Genomic DNA, 15,702 nt, shown 5'->3' on the forward strand with positions numbered 1-15,702 from the left:
GGCAAGTGTCTTCTACTATAGCCTCGGGCCGACCAAAGCCCTGTGAGTGGATTTGGTAGACGGAAACTGAAAGAAGCCCGTCATGTATATATATATATGTATATATATATATATATATATATATATATATATATATATATATATATATATATATATACGTGTATTTGTTTGTGTGTCTGTGTTTGTCCCCCCCCCCACCAACTTCGCTTGACAACCGATGCTGGTATGTTTACGTCCCCGTAACTTAGCGGTTCGGTAAAGAGACCGATATAATAAGTACTCGGGTCGATTTGCTCGACTAAAAAAGGCGGTGCTCCAGCATGGCCGCAGTCAAATGACTGAAACAAGTAAAAAAAGTATAACTTTACAAGACAGCAAAGACAGCCCAGAACGAAAACCAGGTGTAATTGCGAAGGTAATCAGCTCCTACAACGTCGATGTTGCTGCCGTAAGTGAAACCAGGCTTGCAGGCTCTGGTGAATTAGAAGTTGGAATTGGTTATACTTTGTTTCTTTTTATGTTTGGAAAGCCAGCAGATGAACCAAGAATTCATGGTGTTGGCTATACAATTAAAGCATGAATTTACAAAAAAAAAAAAAAAAAAAGTAGATTCGAAAGTGTACCCCTAAGTGATTTGGGTAATCCTTCGGAGATGGTCTCAAAAATGTGAAACTATTTGTTCGGCAAATACTGTATAAATTTTTTATTTCTTTAATATTTATTTTTTGTAGTAAATGAGAAATACGGTCGTGGACACACAGACACACATACACCACACGCGAGCACACACAAACCACATACGCACACTCACACAGTCCTTTCATTTGCGGTAACTACTTGAACTGTGAAACACACACTCACTTACATACACACACATGTAGATACACATACATAAATATACATGTGTTATGTCTTCACGAATCACTTATGTTTATGTGTTTTTGTGTCTGTATGTGTTTATGTGTATGTATGTGTTTATGGGCATATATGTATGTAAATATATATATATGTATATATGTATGTAAGTATGTAGTGGTCTGTGTATGCGTAAGCTGAAAAAGAAACTAAACAAATAAAAATGTTTTACGGGACGTCCCGAACAAATAGTTTTACTTTTCTGAGATCGTAGAATCGCCGTGTTTTGAAATATCGGCTATTATAAATTATAAAATTAACGAAGAAGTTGGGGTGGGGGAAACCGAGAGATTCCGTTTTATATGTGGCAGCAATTCCGAAATTTGCCGAATTCTGAAAGGTTAAAATTCGGAGCAGAACATGTCTTGACATGCTTTTCTAATCTCGAAACAGAAAATATGGGAATCATGAAGTTTCGTACGATTTCCTCGCCTTTTTAACGTGTTTCTTAATTTTTTAACATCAAGCAAATATATCTAATATGATAAATTAAAATTATAAATTGAAAAGACAACAAATTAACGTTACAAATTAAGGTACTTTAAATTTATATAGATCTTTAATTAACTCCACAAACCGGACGTGGGATTCGAACCCAAGAATGTTTACATTTTTCTTCTTCAACACGTAACAATGGTTAGGGCTTTGCTTTGTTGTATTTTATTGTTTATATCATAGCTTATTGTTAATCAGATTTAAGAATCATCATGTTTAGTTTATATTTAATATTAAACTGCCTTATAACGGTCAGCTGTACTACTTTATTTGATAATGTCGATTTATACCGTTTTAAAGAAGGCGAACAGCATTACGATCTTATCAATCAACGAAGTGCCCTTCCTGATTATGGACGGTGTTGGACTAACACTATTAATTCGATTATTACCGGTTGTAAGAAAGTTACCGATAAGATCCAGACACGTCTATCACTTTTATACCTCAATTGTTTCCTCGAAGGACAAAAGCGCATGTATTACCCGTGTCCACCTGACCAACCCATCGATATATGCACACAGAACATGACCGAAGGTGATCGAGCGAGTCTGGCCACTTTTTTCATTCATACTCAGAACATTTGTTATTTTCTGGAAATTAAATATTGGAACCAACACACAGAAAGGACAATCCAAAAATTATCTGATACATCTGAAGACATCGCTACCCAGTTAGAACAATCGTTTGAACTCCAGAATGATATGGTAAAGAAACAAATCGAAACAGTAATCAATCAAAAAGAAATATTGGACCAAACAATCAATTTAAATGGGACAATATTTTCCACATCTTCCAACATAGCAAAGACACTTCTGGAATTCCAACGTATAACACTTGAACAAACTATTTCCACTAAAGATATCTTCTCACGGGTAGCCAAACTCAACAATGTATTTATTGAAGTAATATCTGATATTTATTCTGTTGTTTTCTACTTGTTCGTGTTTTTACTCTGTTATTTATCAACCTCCACACCAAGAACTGCTAAAGCTCGACTATCCTTATTTGTCGTAATAATTTTTAATTTTGCCTCAGAAAAGCTTATGGTTTATTATAAAAATTTACCCAACTCCGAAGGCATCATAAATGAAATCAATTTCGTAAGTTAAAAATATATTTCAAAATAATATAAACTTCTTAATCCGTTTCCCTTTCGGGTAGAGACGGACTATATGTAATCTGAACCTTTCCCCCCTTTATTTATTAATTTTTTTACGGAATCCCACGTTTTAGGCTATGGAGATTCCGATTCTGAAAAAAAATTTTTTGAAAAATTCCCCCCCCCCCCACCAAACAGGCTATTTACATGCTAGAAATAACAGCCAAATCTCACAAAACTAGTGTTAGGTTTAGGGTTAGGGTTAGGGTCAGGGTTAGGGTTAAGGTTAGAGTCAGGGTTAGGGTTAGGGTTTGAGTTAGGGTTAGGTTTACCCTGTGGATCTATATAAAAACCGGGGGGGGGGGGGGAGGAAATCGAAATTTTGAAATTGAGATTTTTGAAATTTTTTTTTCAGAATCGGAATCTCCATAGCCTAAAACGTGGGATTCCGTAAAAAAAAAAAAATAAATAAAACAAGGGGGGAAAGGTTCAGATTACATATAGTCCATCTGGCCGATAAGAATTATACATCCTCGTTTTGACGGAGATTTTTTCAAATTCATTTTTTCACAGTGCCTCTGGAAATGCTCAGGACAATCTTTTTAACAAAAAAAAATTGCGCAAAATTAGGGATCTTTTTTATTCCCACCCCCACCCCATCTTTCCCTCTCCAGACTGATTCTGGTCGATTTTGAGGGCACTGCGCACGATGATTTTTTTTGGAGGCACAATGCACTTTAAAATTATTGAAGCGTTTTCGGTAAAGAAAAAAATAAAAAGTAAATATATTTAGATGAAAAGATACGATTTAAGGAAGATTTGGCTGTTGTTTCTAGCTGTTGTTTAAGGTTGATAAAAATTATAAATTTACAGAATTCTTTTTTTTTTGTAAATTTATGCTATTAATAGGGAGAAAATATTACAAAATATTAATACTTGTCAGAATGAGAAAGAAACGAGGAAGGTGGTCATAGGATATGCTAAAAACAACAGCCAAATCTCCCTTTAATCACACCTTTTCATCTGAAATATTTTTTTTTTACCTTACCGAAAGGCTCCTATAGTTTTTAAGTCCGTAGTGTCCCCAAAAATCATCATACATAGTGCCCACAAAATCGGGGGATTTGTGGGGGTTGGTGAAAGAAATCATTTTTTGCAATTTTTTTTGTTGCTAAAACGATAGTCCAGAGCATTTCCGAGGAAACCGTGAAAAAAATCTGAAAAATCCCAGTCAAAATGGAGAAATTCCAACTTGTTTGTGCTTCCTAAGTCCGACACACACACACCAAATTCTTTAACAAACTTAAACCACAACTGCCAAGGTTGATTTTCCCTTTCATCCTTTCAGGGTCGATAAATTAAGTACCAGTTGCATACTGGAGTCGATCTAATTGACTGACCCCCCCTCCCCCAAAATTTCGGACCTTGTACCTAGAGTAGACAAGAGTATAAGCAATGCTGGAAGGCTGCGAGCTGGCAGAAACGTTAGCACGGCAGGCGAAATGCTTAGCGGTAGTTCGTCTATCTTTACGTTCTGAGTTCAAATTCCCCCAAGGTTGACTTGATTACCAGTTGCGTACTGGGGCCGATCTAATCGACTAGCTCCTTCCCCAAAAATTTCAGGCCTTGTGCTTAGAGTAGAAAAGAATAAATAAGGATCTGCCACACACACACACAAAACATTCCTCACCAAAAATCCAAAATACACACACACACACACACACACACACACACACACACACAACAAAGCAAATGAGAAATAATTCCTTCCAAATCCTTTGAATGACCATCCTTAAAAGAAGCTACTTAACCACTGACCATATTCTCTCAATAGAAAAAGAGAAAAAAAGAAAAATGTTTTGACAATTAAAAAGTAATGTTTTTTTGCCATTTTAACATGGCTGTTCCTTATGGAATGAGTTTACTTCTAATTTTTAACCCCAGGAGAATATATTGCAAGCAGGGGAGCAGACCCCTACCATTTAGTGATTCAACAAGACCAGTAGAGTAGCCTGGTTTCAGGGTGTCTGCTCTTCCTCAGTACTGGACACTTGTCCACTAGAAATGGCAGTTGTTTGTCCTAGCTGGATTGGCTCCTGTGCAGGTGTCACGTAAAAAGCACCATTTGAGTGTGGTCCATGCCAGTACCGCCTGACCGGCCCTCGTGCTGGTGGCATGTAAAAGCACCCACTACGCTCTCGGAGTGGTTGGTGTTAGGAAGGGCATCCAGCTGTAGAAACTTTGCCAGATCAGATTGGAGCCTGGTGCAGCCTTCTGGGTCGCCAACCCTCAGTCAAACCATCCAACCCGTACCAGCATGGAAAGTGGACATTAAATGACAATGATAATGATGATGATCTGAGTGAGTAATATGAATAAAATTATAATTAACTTATTCTGTATTTTCATTTTACCCAAAACCAGGAACTTCTCAATATCCCCTGGTACATATGCAAGAAGAACCGGCTAGCCTGTGCTCATCCGAACTTATCAGTCTATTGTCCTCAACTTATTGAAGCTTAATAGCAAGCTAGTCTGTACTTCTTGCATATGTATGAGGTGCTGAAAAGCTCCTGGTTTTTGGGTAGAAGTAAACACACCGGAGGATAAATTAATAATGATTTTATTCCTGTTTCTCTCTCTGATACTCGCACTTGTGGAGGCGCAATAGCCCAGTGATTAGGGCAGCGGACTCGCAGTCATAGGATCGCAGTTTCGATTCCCAGACCTGGCGTTGTGAGTGTTTATTGAGCGAAAACACCTAAAGCTCTACGAGGCTCCGGCAGGGGATGGTGGCGAACCCGGCTGTACTCTTTCACCACAACTTTCTCTCACTCTTACTTCCTGTTTCTGTTGTACCTGTAATTCAAAGGGTCAGCCTTGTCACACTGTGTCACGCTGAATATCCCCGAGAACTATGTTAAGGGTACACGTGTCTGTGGAGTGCTCAGCCACTTGCACGTTAATTTCATGAGCAGGCTGTTCCGTTGATCGGATCAACTGGAACACTCAACGTCGTAAGCGACAGAGTGCCAACAACAAACAACAACAACTCACACTTATTGCCGCAGTCCTTCAATTAGTTGAAGACACACAGACTGACAAGTTTTAAAACATAAGCAACTGCACCCTACCAGGGTAGGAGACCTTCCTGTGCTCTTTGTACTAAGGAGGGATTGGAAGTTATATTAGCCAACAGTAGCTGTTTACTTAATAGATGATATGAGGTGGGCTTGTTTTGTGCTCATTGCATATCTTGGCCCTTTTGGCACTACTGGGTGGGTTCTAGTGGTTCTACACTTGGTAGAAATAGCACCCAAATCTCTCAAATTACACCTTACTTCTCATGTATGTGTGAGCCATTGAAAGTGACCTCTATATAGAAAATTAATATGTTAGAAATAGTTGGTAACTTAGCTTTTTATCACAACTTACTTCCTCTGTGTGTGTGTGTGTGTGTGTGTATATATTTATTAATGTGTGTGTTTGTTTGTTTATATGTTTGTATGGGCCAATGCTGGAGTCACTACATGTTATCTCAATATTAGATAAACATGTAAAACTATATCCTGTTGACTTGTGTATGCATATAGATGTATGCACAAGCCAACAAAAGAGGTTGTAAATTGCTGCCAGATGTGGAAGGAGCAACCACTAAATTTCTGTCAAACTGTAGATCCTCCAAGACTTTATAATGGCTGAGTTGAGGAGAATAAGAAATTAAGGGACATGGCTGTGTGGAGAATAAGCTTGCTTTGTAGCCAGATGGTTTTGGGTTCAGTCCCACTGCGTGGCACATTGAGTGAGTGTCTTCTATTATAGCCCTGGACCGCCCAGTGCCTTGTGAATGAATTTGGTAGATGGAAACTGTGTGGAAGGCTAACACACACATATATGTGTGTGTGTGTGTGTGTTGCTATACATTCCTTGCAACCGGTGTTGGTTTGTTTACATCCTTCTAACTTAGCAGCAACAGAGATAAGTAAATTAAGTACTAGACTTAAAAACAAGCACTGGCTGCAATCCCTTCAAGTTGATGCCCCAGCATGGCCACTGTCCAATGAAAGAAAAATGTAAGAGATAATATATAGGTAAATCAGAACTGGAATTACATCTTTGCAATATCAGGCTCTGAATTATTCCTCTGAAGAATTCTCATTTTTATTGTTTTTTTAGGTCATTTACACAGCACAAAGATGTTGAGTAATGATTGGTTAAAAATTTGCACAACATATGACCTTGACTGAATTCTTAGGATTTTGACCCCTAAGCCTGCCAATTATCAGAATAGGCTTAAAATTCAAAACTGAGTACATGTTCATGATACTTGATCGTATCAAAATGGCTGTTGTGTGCATGGCAACAAAAATCGCAGAACAGAATGCGTGGACACAGTCATAAATATATCCTCGTTAATGTAGGCAAGATAAACTAATATCTGTGTGTCTGTGTGTTCGCCAGTGCTTAGAGATGCAGCATAAATTGCAGGCTAAAGCCTGTGTGTTTGTGTGTGCAACAGACGATGCATCTGCTAAATTATATATTTCACTTAGAATTTTCCTATTGGCTTCTAAGGTGCATGTTTTTCTTATTCTGCACCGAGTGATCTCGGTGTCCTAAATTTCCTAGATTTGTTTGTAAACATTACAATGAAAGTTTTTATACATCCTGTTATGATGGTGTCAAGCAAGGCACCACCATATACATGGGTCCCCTCACACTTCATTGGTTAATGTTTCAAGATAAGCAAACTGCTTAACTGGCCATAATTTTATTTCGTATTATGTTACTGCCCGCTGGGTGCAGGCATGGCTGTGTGGTTAAGAAGTTTGTTTCCCAACCACATGATTCCAGGTTCAGTTCAGCTGCATGGCACCTTGGGCAAGTGTCTTCTGCTACAATCTCAGGCCAACCAAAGCAATGTGGGCGGATTTTGTAGATGGAAAGCGAAAGAATCCCATCATAAATATATATGAACTAGTGGTTAGGGTATTGCCGTCATAATCTTGTGATTGTGGTTTCAATGACCAAACCAGGTAGTGTGTTGTGTTCTTGAGTAAAACATTTCATTTCATGTTACTCTGAGATCATTTCAATGTTTGACGTGTAACACACTTGTGGGGCTGTGCATTTGATCACTATAAACAAATCATCTGTGGTTGTTCAGCAACGAATTGCAGCACCATCATCCATCATCTAACAACGGGAGAGCCAATGACATGATATACATATATAGATATACATATATATATATACACATATATACATACAAGACCTTCGTACATTGGGCCTCACCGAGGCGATGACTACTGACCGAGACCTTTGGAAATGTGCTGTGAGTGAGAAGACCCGGCAAGCCAAGTAAGATCGTTGCCAGTGCCCCTGGACTGGCTCTTGTGCGGGTGGCACATGAGATGCACCATTTTGAGCGTAGCCGTTGCCAGTACCGCCTGACTGGCTCTCGTAGGATTTTCGAGTGAGATCGTTGCCAGTGCCCCTGGACTGGCTTGTGCGGGTGGCACATAAAAGACACCATTTCGAGCGTGGCCGTTTTTGTGCGGGTGACACGTAAAAGCACCCACTACACTCTCTGAGTGGTTGGCGTTAGGAAGGGCATCCAGCTGTAGAAACTCTGCCAAATTAGATTGGAGCCTGGTGTTGCCATCCGGTTTCACCAGTCCTCAGTCAAATCGTCCAACCCATGCTAGCATGGAAAGCGGACGTTAAACGATGATGATGATGATGATACACATATATACATATACACACACATACATATACACATATATACATATGCATATACACATGCTCATATGCACATACACACATACATACACATACACACATACACATACACATACACACATACACATACACACATATATACAAATACACACATATATACACACACACATGCATACACATATGCACATACACACATGCACATACACATACACACACATACACACATACATATATACACACACATACATATATATATACACATATACATATACATAACATCATCATCATGTGACATCCATTTCTTTATGCTTCCTTGGGTTGTATGGGATTTATTTGAGGTAGACGTTCTATGGCCCGATACCCTTCCAGTTGCCAACCTTCACTTGTTTCCAAGCAAAGTACTATTTCCCCCACGGTCAGACATGTTTTCACTAAATATTGAAAATGAATACCAGGGGTGTAGCCAGCCCACTTATGCGTACCTTTCCTTCTTTGAACACTAACCTCTGCTTGCGAAGACCTGTTGGGGCAAGTGAAATCAAAATTGAACCAAATTCGGAGACTGGCACCTGTGCCAGTGGAGCGCTAACAGCTCCATCTGAGCGGGATCACTGCCAGAACAGCTGTCTGGTTTCCGTGCCGGTGATACGTAAAAAGTACCATTTGAGCGTGATCGTTACCAGTGTCACCTTACTGGCACTTGTGCTGGTGGCACGTGAACAAAACATTCAAGCCAGGTTGTTGCCAGCGTTTAGTGTCCAGTGAAGGAACAATATTAATTCAAATCTTATGAAAACAAAACATTTGTACTCAGAACCAGATCTGGTTTCAGTTAGGTTGGTAACGAAAGGGTTAAACATAACAATAATGATGAAGACGATGGAGACACTATATAGATTCTTGTGCTTTATGAAAGTGTTAAACCTAACTATTGCAAGTACATGAATAACTTTGGCGATTCTATAATCTCCAGAATCTTTCAGTCTTGTTCTTCTTTTATTTTTGCTTCTGTTTTCTTTAGAATGAAATCTATGAGATGCAATGGATTTATCGCAAAATCTACTGCCTTGTTGGTTTGTGCATTTTCATACATTCGGTTTGGAGTTACACAGATGTGAACCAAGAGAATTATAATATTTTAAATGAAATCAAATCTGAACTTGCAACTTTGAAAATGTATTCGAAGAGTAAGTACCATATATATTATGTTATCAAGTGACGGAAAAAAAAAAAAAAAAAAATTATTGCAGCTGCTATTATTCAGTAAGTGAGTGAGAGAGCAGCACATGCCATCGAAGAGACGCTGGGGTACAAATTTATGAAGCTCAATGTACCCATCATTACTGCTTGTCTGATAAGAGTACACTACATGCATCCATCACAGCCATATGTGTCCAACATGGTGACCTCATATCGAGATAAAACTGCACATGACTTTGCAAGTGGGGCCCAGTTAGAATTTTCTTCAGGTTGAGTAGCCCACACCACTCAAAAGGTCTGTGAATAAGGGTTGTTTAAGAATGATGAACAAAACACCTATGTTTCCAAGGGTGAATTATCCAAACTCCAAAGAATCCTTCTCAAAACATGGCTATGATGCTCCCCCACTAATTCTGCTCGTGATCAGAGATGCACATATTATCAGCCACTAATGACATGCTCAAGTGGTTAAGGTCAAGCAACTGACAAGCAAATCTGTGGTATTGAACAGAATATTTATTATTGCACATCTTTTATACCAAGAAATTTACATGATAACATTTCCAATCTATTAAGACCAGAAGCCATGAGAAACACTGCTTGGTATTGTACCAGAGCACATAAAAACACCATTTGAGCATGGCCGTTGCCAGTACCGCCAGACTGGCCCTCCTGCCGGTGGCACGTAAAAGCACCCACTACACTCTCGGAGTGGTTGGCATTAGGAAGGGCATCCAGCTGTAGAAACTCTGCCAGATCAGATTGGAGCCTGGTGTAGCCATCTGGTTTCACCAGTCCTCAGCCAAATCGTCCAACCCATGCCAGCATGGAAAGCGGACGTTAAACGATGATGATGATGATAGGCACTCACTGTTTGGTTGGTACTTATTGTTTAACCCTGAGAAGATGATAATAATGATATTGATTATAATGATAAATTAGTTCTAACTCTGTGTACCCTTTATCAAATTTGTTTTCCAGGATCTGGTTATGAGAGTGAGGATGAAGAAAGTTCCCACAGTACTACATCAGTGAGCAGTGATACCACATATTTTCCCAGTTCAACGTCACAACGTTCATCCAGTCGGTCGAGTTTGGCGTCACTCCTTGATGAACTGAAGGAATTAAGAGAAGAAGAACTTCATCATAGCAATCTCCAGCGCAGTCAATCTTTCCATGCCTATCCTGTTAACACTTGTGAGTTCATGATCTCGTTTGTTTTTGGAAAATTTTGCCATGTAGGAAAATGCGCCATAAAACAAATTTACTGTATTATACCAGCAGTTTTTGAAATATAAAAAAAAAGAATGATAAAAGATTTTATTAAAGCATTAAGTAGGCAATCTTTACTCAATGTCAAATATTAAAAAAAATGTGTTGGAGCAATTTAAAACAAAATTTCTTATGATTGACTTTTCCTATGACAAAAACCATCATCATCATCTAGTGTCCATTTCCCATGCTTGCATTGGTTCCAAGCTGTAGATCTGTACCAAACTGAAGTCTGATTTTGGCTTGGTCCCTACAGCTGGATGTCCTTCCTAACACCGTCACTCCTTTTATGTGTCACCAGCACAGGTGACTTTTATGTGTTACCATGACAGGTGCCTCTTACGTGTCACTGCAAAATGTTTACGTGACACCACAGATGTTTACAACAAAAATGTTTACGGCAAAATTTCCTATAACTGATCTGGTCAAATTATTTCTCACACACACACACACACACACACATTTATCCTTCATCATCATCATCATTTCATGTCCGCTTTCCATGCTGGCAAGAGTTTAGCAGTTTGACTGAAACTGGTAAACCAGAGAGCTGCACCAGGATCCAGACTGATTTTGGCCTGGTTTCTGTAAAACAATTGTCCACAGAAGTGGAGAAGATCGTTGTAATGTCATTCCTGTGACAGTGCTTCCTAGCCAGTGCTTCCTATTATACAAGGCTGGCTAAACACAAATTGTAGATTTATAGACTTTATAGACATAGGCATGGCTGTGTGGTAAAGGATGTTGCTTTGCAACCTCTTGGTTTGGGGTTCAGTCTCAGTGCATGGCACTTTGAGCCAGTGATACATGTATGTATGTATACATACATGTGTGTGTGAGTGTATATTGTCTTGAAATTGCATGACTGTTGTAAATGAATGTCATTCATTTGCAGTGTTCTTCATAAAGAATGTCTGGCTTTGGCGAAAGTATTACCTTGCTTGGAAACAGGTGAGGGTTGGTGATAAGAAGAGCATCTGACTGTAAAAAATCCACCTCATTAAACTCCATCCAACCCATGCAAGTATGGAAATGTGGACATTAAAATGATGATGATGATGATGGTGATGATGGTGATGTTTTCTTTTAGATTTAATTTTGTTATAATTTTTGTAAATTCGGTTCTTTTACTTTTCTTTTCAGGCCCACCTTTACAGAGACATTTCTCAGATATTTTACCACGTCAGGTATGTCTTATGTCTGTTCTTTAGTTAGAGTGGAGGCAAAGTGGCTGAGTTCCTTTTGAATGTTGGGCCTCACAGAGGGAAAGTGGCTGAGTTCTTTTTGAATGTTTGGCCTCACGGGGGCAAAGTGGGCCTCAGAGAGGGAAAGTGGCTGAGTTCTTTTTGAGTGTTTGGCCTCACAGAGGCAAAGTGGCTGAGTTCCTTTTGAATGTTGGCCCTCAGAGAGGGAAAGTGGCTGAGTTCTTTTTGAATGTTTGGCCTCACGGGGGCAAAGTGGCTGAGTTCCTTTTGAATGTTGGCCCTCAGAGAGGGAAAGTGGCTGAGTTCTTTTTGAATCTTTGGCCTCACGGGGGCAAAGTGGCTGAATTCCTTTTGAATGTTGGGCCTCAGAGAGGGAAAGTGGCTGAGTTCTTTTTGAGTGTTTGGCCTCACAGAGGCAAAGTGGCTGAGTTCCTTTTGAATGTTTGGCCTCACGGGGGCAAAGTGGCTGAGTTCCTTTCAGATGTTGGGCCTTATAGAATCTAAGGGTTTAAACAACAATTGCACAAAAAAGCTACACGTTTGCATTATGTTATATATACAATAATAATAAAGGACGTTACCTTATATGCGTTTACAAACCAATGACATTATATAGACCTCCTTGACTCAAGTTAGAGAAGGGGTACATATTATACACAAGGTTTAGGTTTTTTAGAGGTACAGTCCCCTAAAAATCCCCTGCGTATTATACTTGAGGATTTACAGTAAGTTAAATTTTAATCTGCTATATTTGTCTCTACTTACAAAATGAACCTTGTGCTCAGTCAGAGATAAATTGCCTCATCTTATTTTGGCTAATATACTTTTATACCTTAAATTCGTTTCTTTTCAGAAATGCAATTACAATTTGCGACCACGGAACAGTCTAAATGCAGTTCATCACAGAGAAATGAAAGAAATTCCAGAATTTTCTAGAAATGAGAAACAAATATAATTTTTTAAATTATTTATATTTATAGTAAATTAGCATAATTGTTAATATGCTGGACAATGTGCCTTGTTGTTAAGAAATTCCAGCTCTTTATATTCTAAGCTCAAATCTTGCTGAGATCAATTTTGCCTTTCGTTCTTCCAGCGTCAATAAAGTACCAGTCAATTACTAAGCTCAACTTAACCGACTAACACACATTTTGATGCCTTGTGACTATATATTTATTTTGATATTTATAACACATTCTCCACCATCAGTTCACCTAGAGAATGAATGTTCTCAGACCTACTATAAAATTAGAAAATAATTATCTACATATGAAACAAATGATGAGACATGTTACTGTTCTCTGTCATCAAGCATCATCATCATCATCTTCGTTTAACGTCTGCTTTCCATGCTAGCATGGGTTGGACGATTTGACTGAGGACTGGTGAAACCGGATGGCAACACCAGGCTCCAATCTAAATTTGGCAGAGTTTCTACAGCTGGATGCCCTTCCTAACGCCAACCACTCAGAGAGTGTAGTAGGTGCTTTTACGTGTCACCCGCACGAAGGCCAGTCAGGCGATACTGGCAACGGCCACGCTCGAAATGGTGTCTTTTATGTGCCACCCGCACAAGAGCCAGTCCAGGGGCACTGGCAACGATCTCGCTAGAAAATCCTACGAACGCCTGAAGCATGATGAAGTTATAAAGTTATTTTTTCTTCTTTTATTGGCCATGTCATGCATGATTAATTCACATTTTATGTATTTTCTATGTTTAAGGCAGTAAACTAAAAGAGTTCTTAGCATGCTGAGCAAAACGCTTAGTGGCATTTAGTCCGTCTTTTCGTTTTGAGTTCAAATCCTGCCAAGGCCAACTTTGCCTTTCGTCCTTTCAGGGTCAATAAAATACAGCAACATTTGTCCTAAACCAGGACAGCCCTGTTATGTTGGCAAACAATCTTTACTACAAAGAACTGTTGCTGAATATCTCACGTTGTGAGATTTAAAAATAGTAATTTTTAAATTTATAAATCAGTGACTAGATGTCACTTTCAAAACTATATATATCGAATGGGAATTTGGTAGCACCACCTCTGGCCAAGCAATTATTCTGTGGTGATGAAGGGAAATAACCCAGAAATCCTGATACACAGATATTGTTTTGAGCTGAGTGTGGGTGCTAGATTCCCTTGTTCGAAAATATAAGGACTCAGATCGTGTCGTACAGCCAGCTGGAGACGATGTCTCCTGGGGCTAAAATACAACAACATTAGTCTTAAACCAGGACTGCCTTGTTATGTTGGCAAACAATCTTTACTACAAAGTACTGTTGCTGAATATCTCATGTTGTGAGAAGTACCAGTTGGACATTGGGGGCGATGTAATCTCTTCCTCCAAATTGCTGGTGTTGTGCTGAAATTTGAAACGTTTATGTTCTGAGTTCAAATTCATTTGAAGTCAATTTTGCCTTTCATCCTTTCAGGGTTGATAAAATAAGTACCAGTTGGACACTGGGGTCAATGTAAGTGACTTGCTTCCTGCCTCAAAATTGCTGGCTTTGTGCCAAAGTCTGAAATCAATATTTTCTATGTTTATTTCAATGGATCAACTAAATCTAATATTCATATTATTTAAAATGTTTTTTAATTTCATTTCTGTTATTAAATCAGTTGTTGTAATTATTGTACTGGATATTATATAATTTTGTAAACTGATCATGTAGCTCACTGCTTGTGACCATAAATATCTCTTTAATATTATTTAATGTTTGTTGTCATGTAATTTTGTTTTGAAACAAGTTTGATCATTATTATGATTGTTATTAAACATTTGTATCAAGCATTTTTAATTACTTGTTTATTTATATTTTGAATTGAGACTGAGTTCAAACATTGATCTGTATGAATATTTTTCAGATCAAAACATTTTAAAATCATAAAATTGCAGATCTTTGTTTTCAGCCATCTTGTCATTTGTGATGTGTCACATTAACGCTTGTAACTGATCTTTTTGTCACCAGACATGGCTTTGTGATGTGGTAAGAAGGTTGCTTCCTAACAACATGGTTCTAGGTTCAGTCCCACTGCATGGCACCTTGGGCAAGTGTCTTTAACAATAGCCCCGGGCTAACCAAAGACTTGTGAGTGGATTTGGTAGACAGAAATTCAGAAATATACATACATATATGTGTGTGTGTGTGTGTGTATTATTCTTTTACTTGTTTCAGTCATTTGAATGTGGCCATGCTGGAGCACCGCCTTTAGTCGAAGAAATTGACCCCAGGACTTATGGGGATGTAAACACACAAGTTATGGGGATGTAAACACACCAACATCGGTTGTCAAGCAATGGTGGGAGGACAAACACAGACACACACACACAAACACACACACATATATATATATATATATATATATGACAGGCTTCTTTCAGTTTCCCTCGACAAAATCTACTCACAAGGTTTTGATTAGCCCAAGGCTATAGTAGAAGACACTTGACCAAAGTGCCACAGAGTGGAACTGAACCCGGAATCATGTCGCAAGTTTCTTACCACACAGCCACTCCTGTGCCTAAATCAGAGTCAAAGGTTGCCCATAAGATTCGAACCAACACCTTGTAAACATGAAAGGCGTTCTAACATTGGACCGCAGAATTCGTATCTATAGTTATGTATCATCATCATCATCATCATCATCATCGTTTAACGTCCGCTTTCCATGCTAGCATGGGTTGGACGATTTAACTGAGGACTGGTGAAACCGGATGGCAATACCAGGCTCCAATCTAAATTTGGCAGAGTTTCTACAGCTGGATGCCCTTCCTAACGCC

General features: G+C 38.8%; 1 protein-coding gene across 1 annotated transcript; it reads left to right on the plus strand.

Annotated features, from left to right (window-relative positions):
• The first annotated feature begins 1,260 nt into the window (after positions 1-1,260).
• On the plus strand, positions 1,261-14,722 carry LOC106872722 (uncharacterized). The gene is made up of 5 exons (XM_089351580.1): positions 1,261-2,510; positions 9,276-9,441; positions 10,436-10,651; positions 11,870-11,913; positions 12,785-14,722. The coding sequence occupies exons 1-5, from the start codon at positions 1,623-1,625 to the stop codon at positions 12,884-12,886; spliced, it is 1,416 nt and encodes a 471-aa protein (XP_089207706.1). The 5' UTR covers positions 1,261-1,622; the 3' UTR covers positions 12,887-14,722.
• Positions 14,723-15,702: the final 980 nt, after the last annotated feature.

The sequence above is a fragment of the Octopus bimaculoides genome, chromosome 4 (assembly GCF_046866305.1).
Source record: "Octopus bimaculoides isolate indiv1 chromosome 4, ASM4686630v1, whole genome shotgun sequence".
NCBI lineage: Eukaryota > Metazoa > Mollusca > Cephalopoda > Octopoda > Octopodidae > Octopus > Octopus bimaculoides.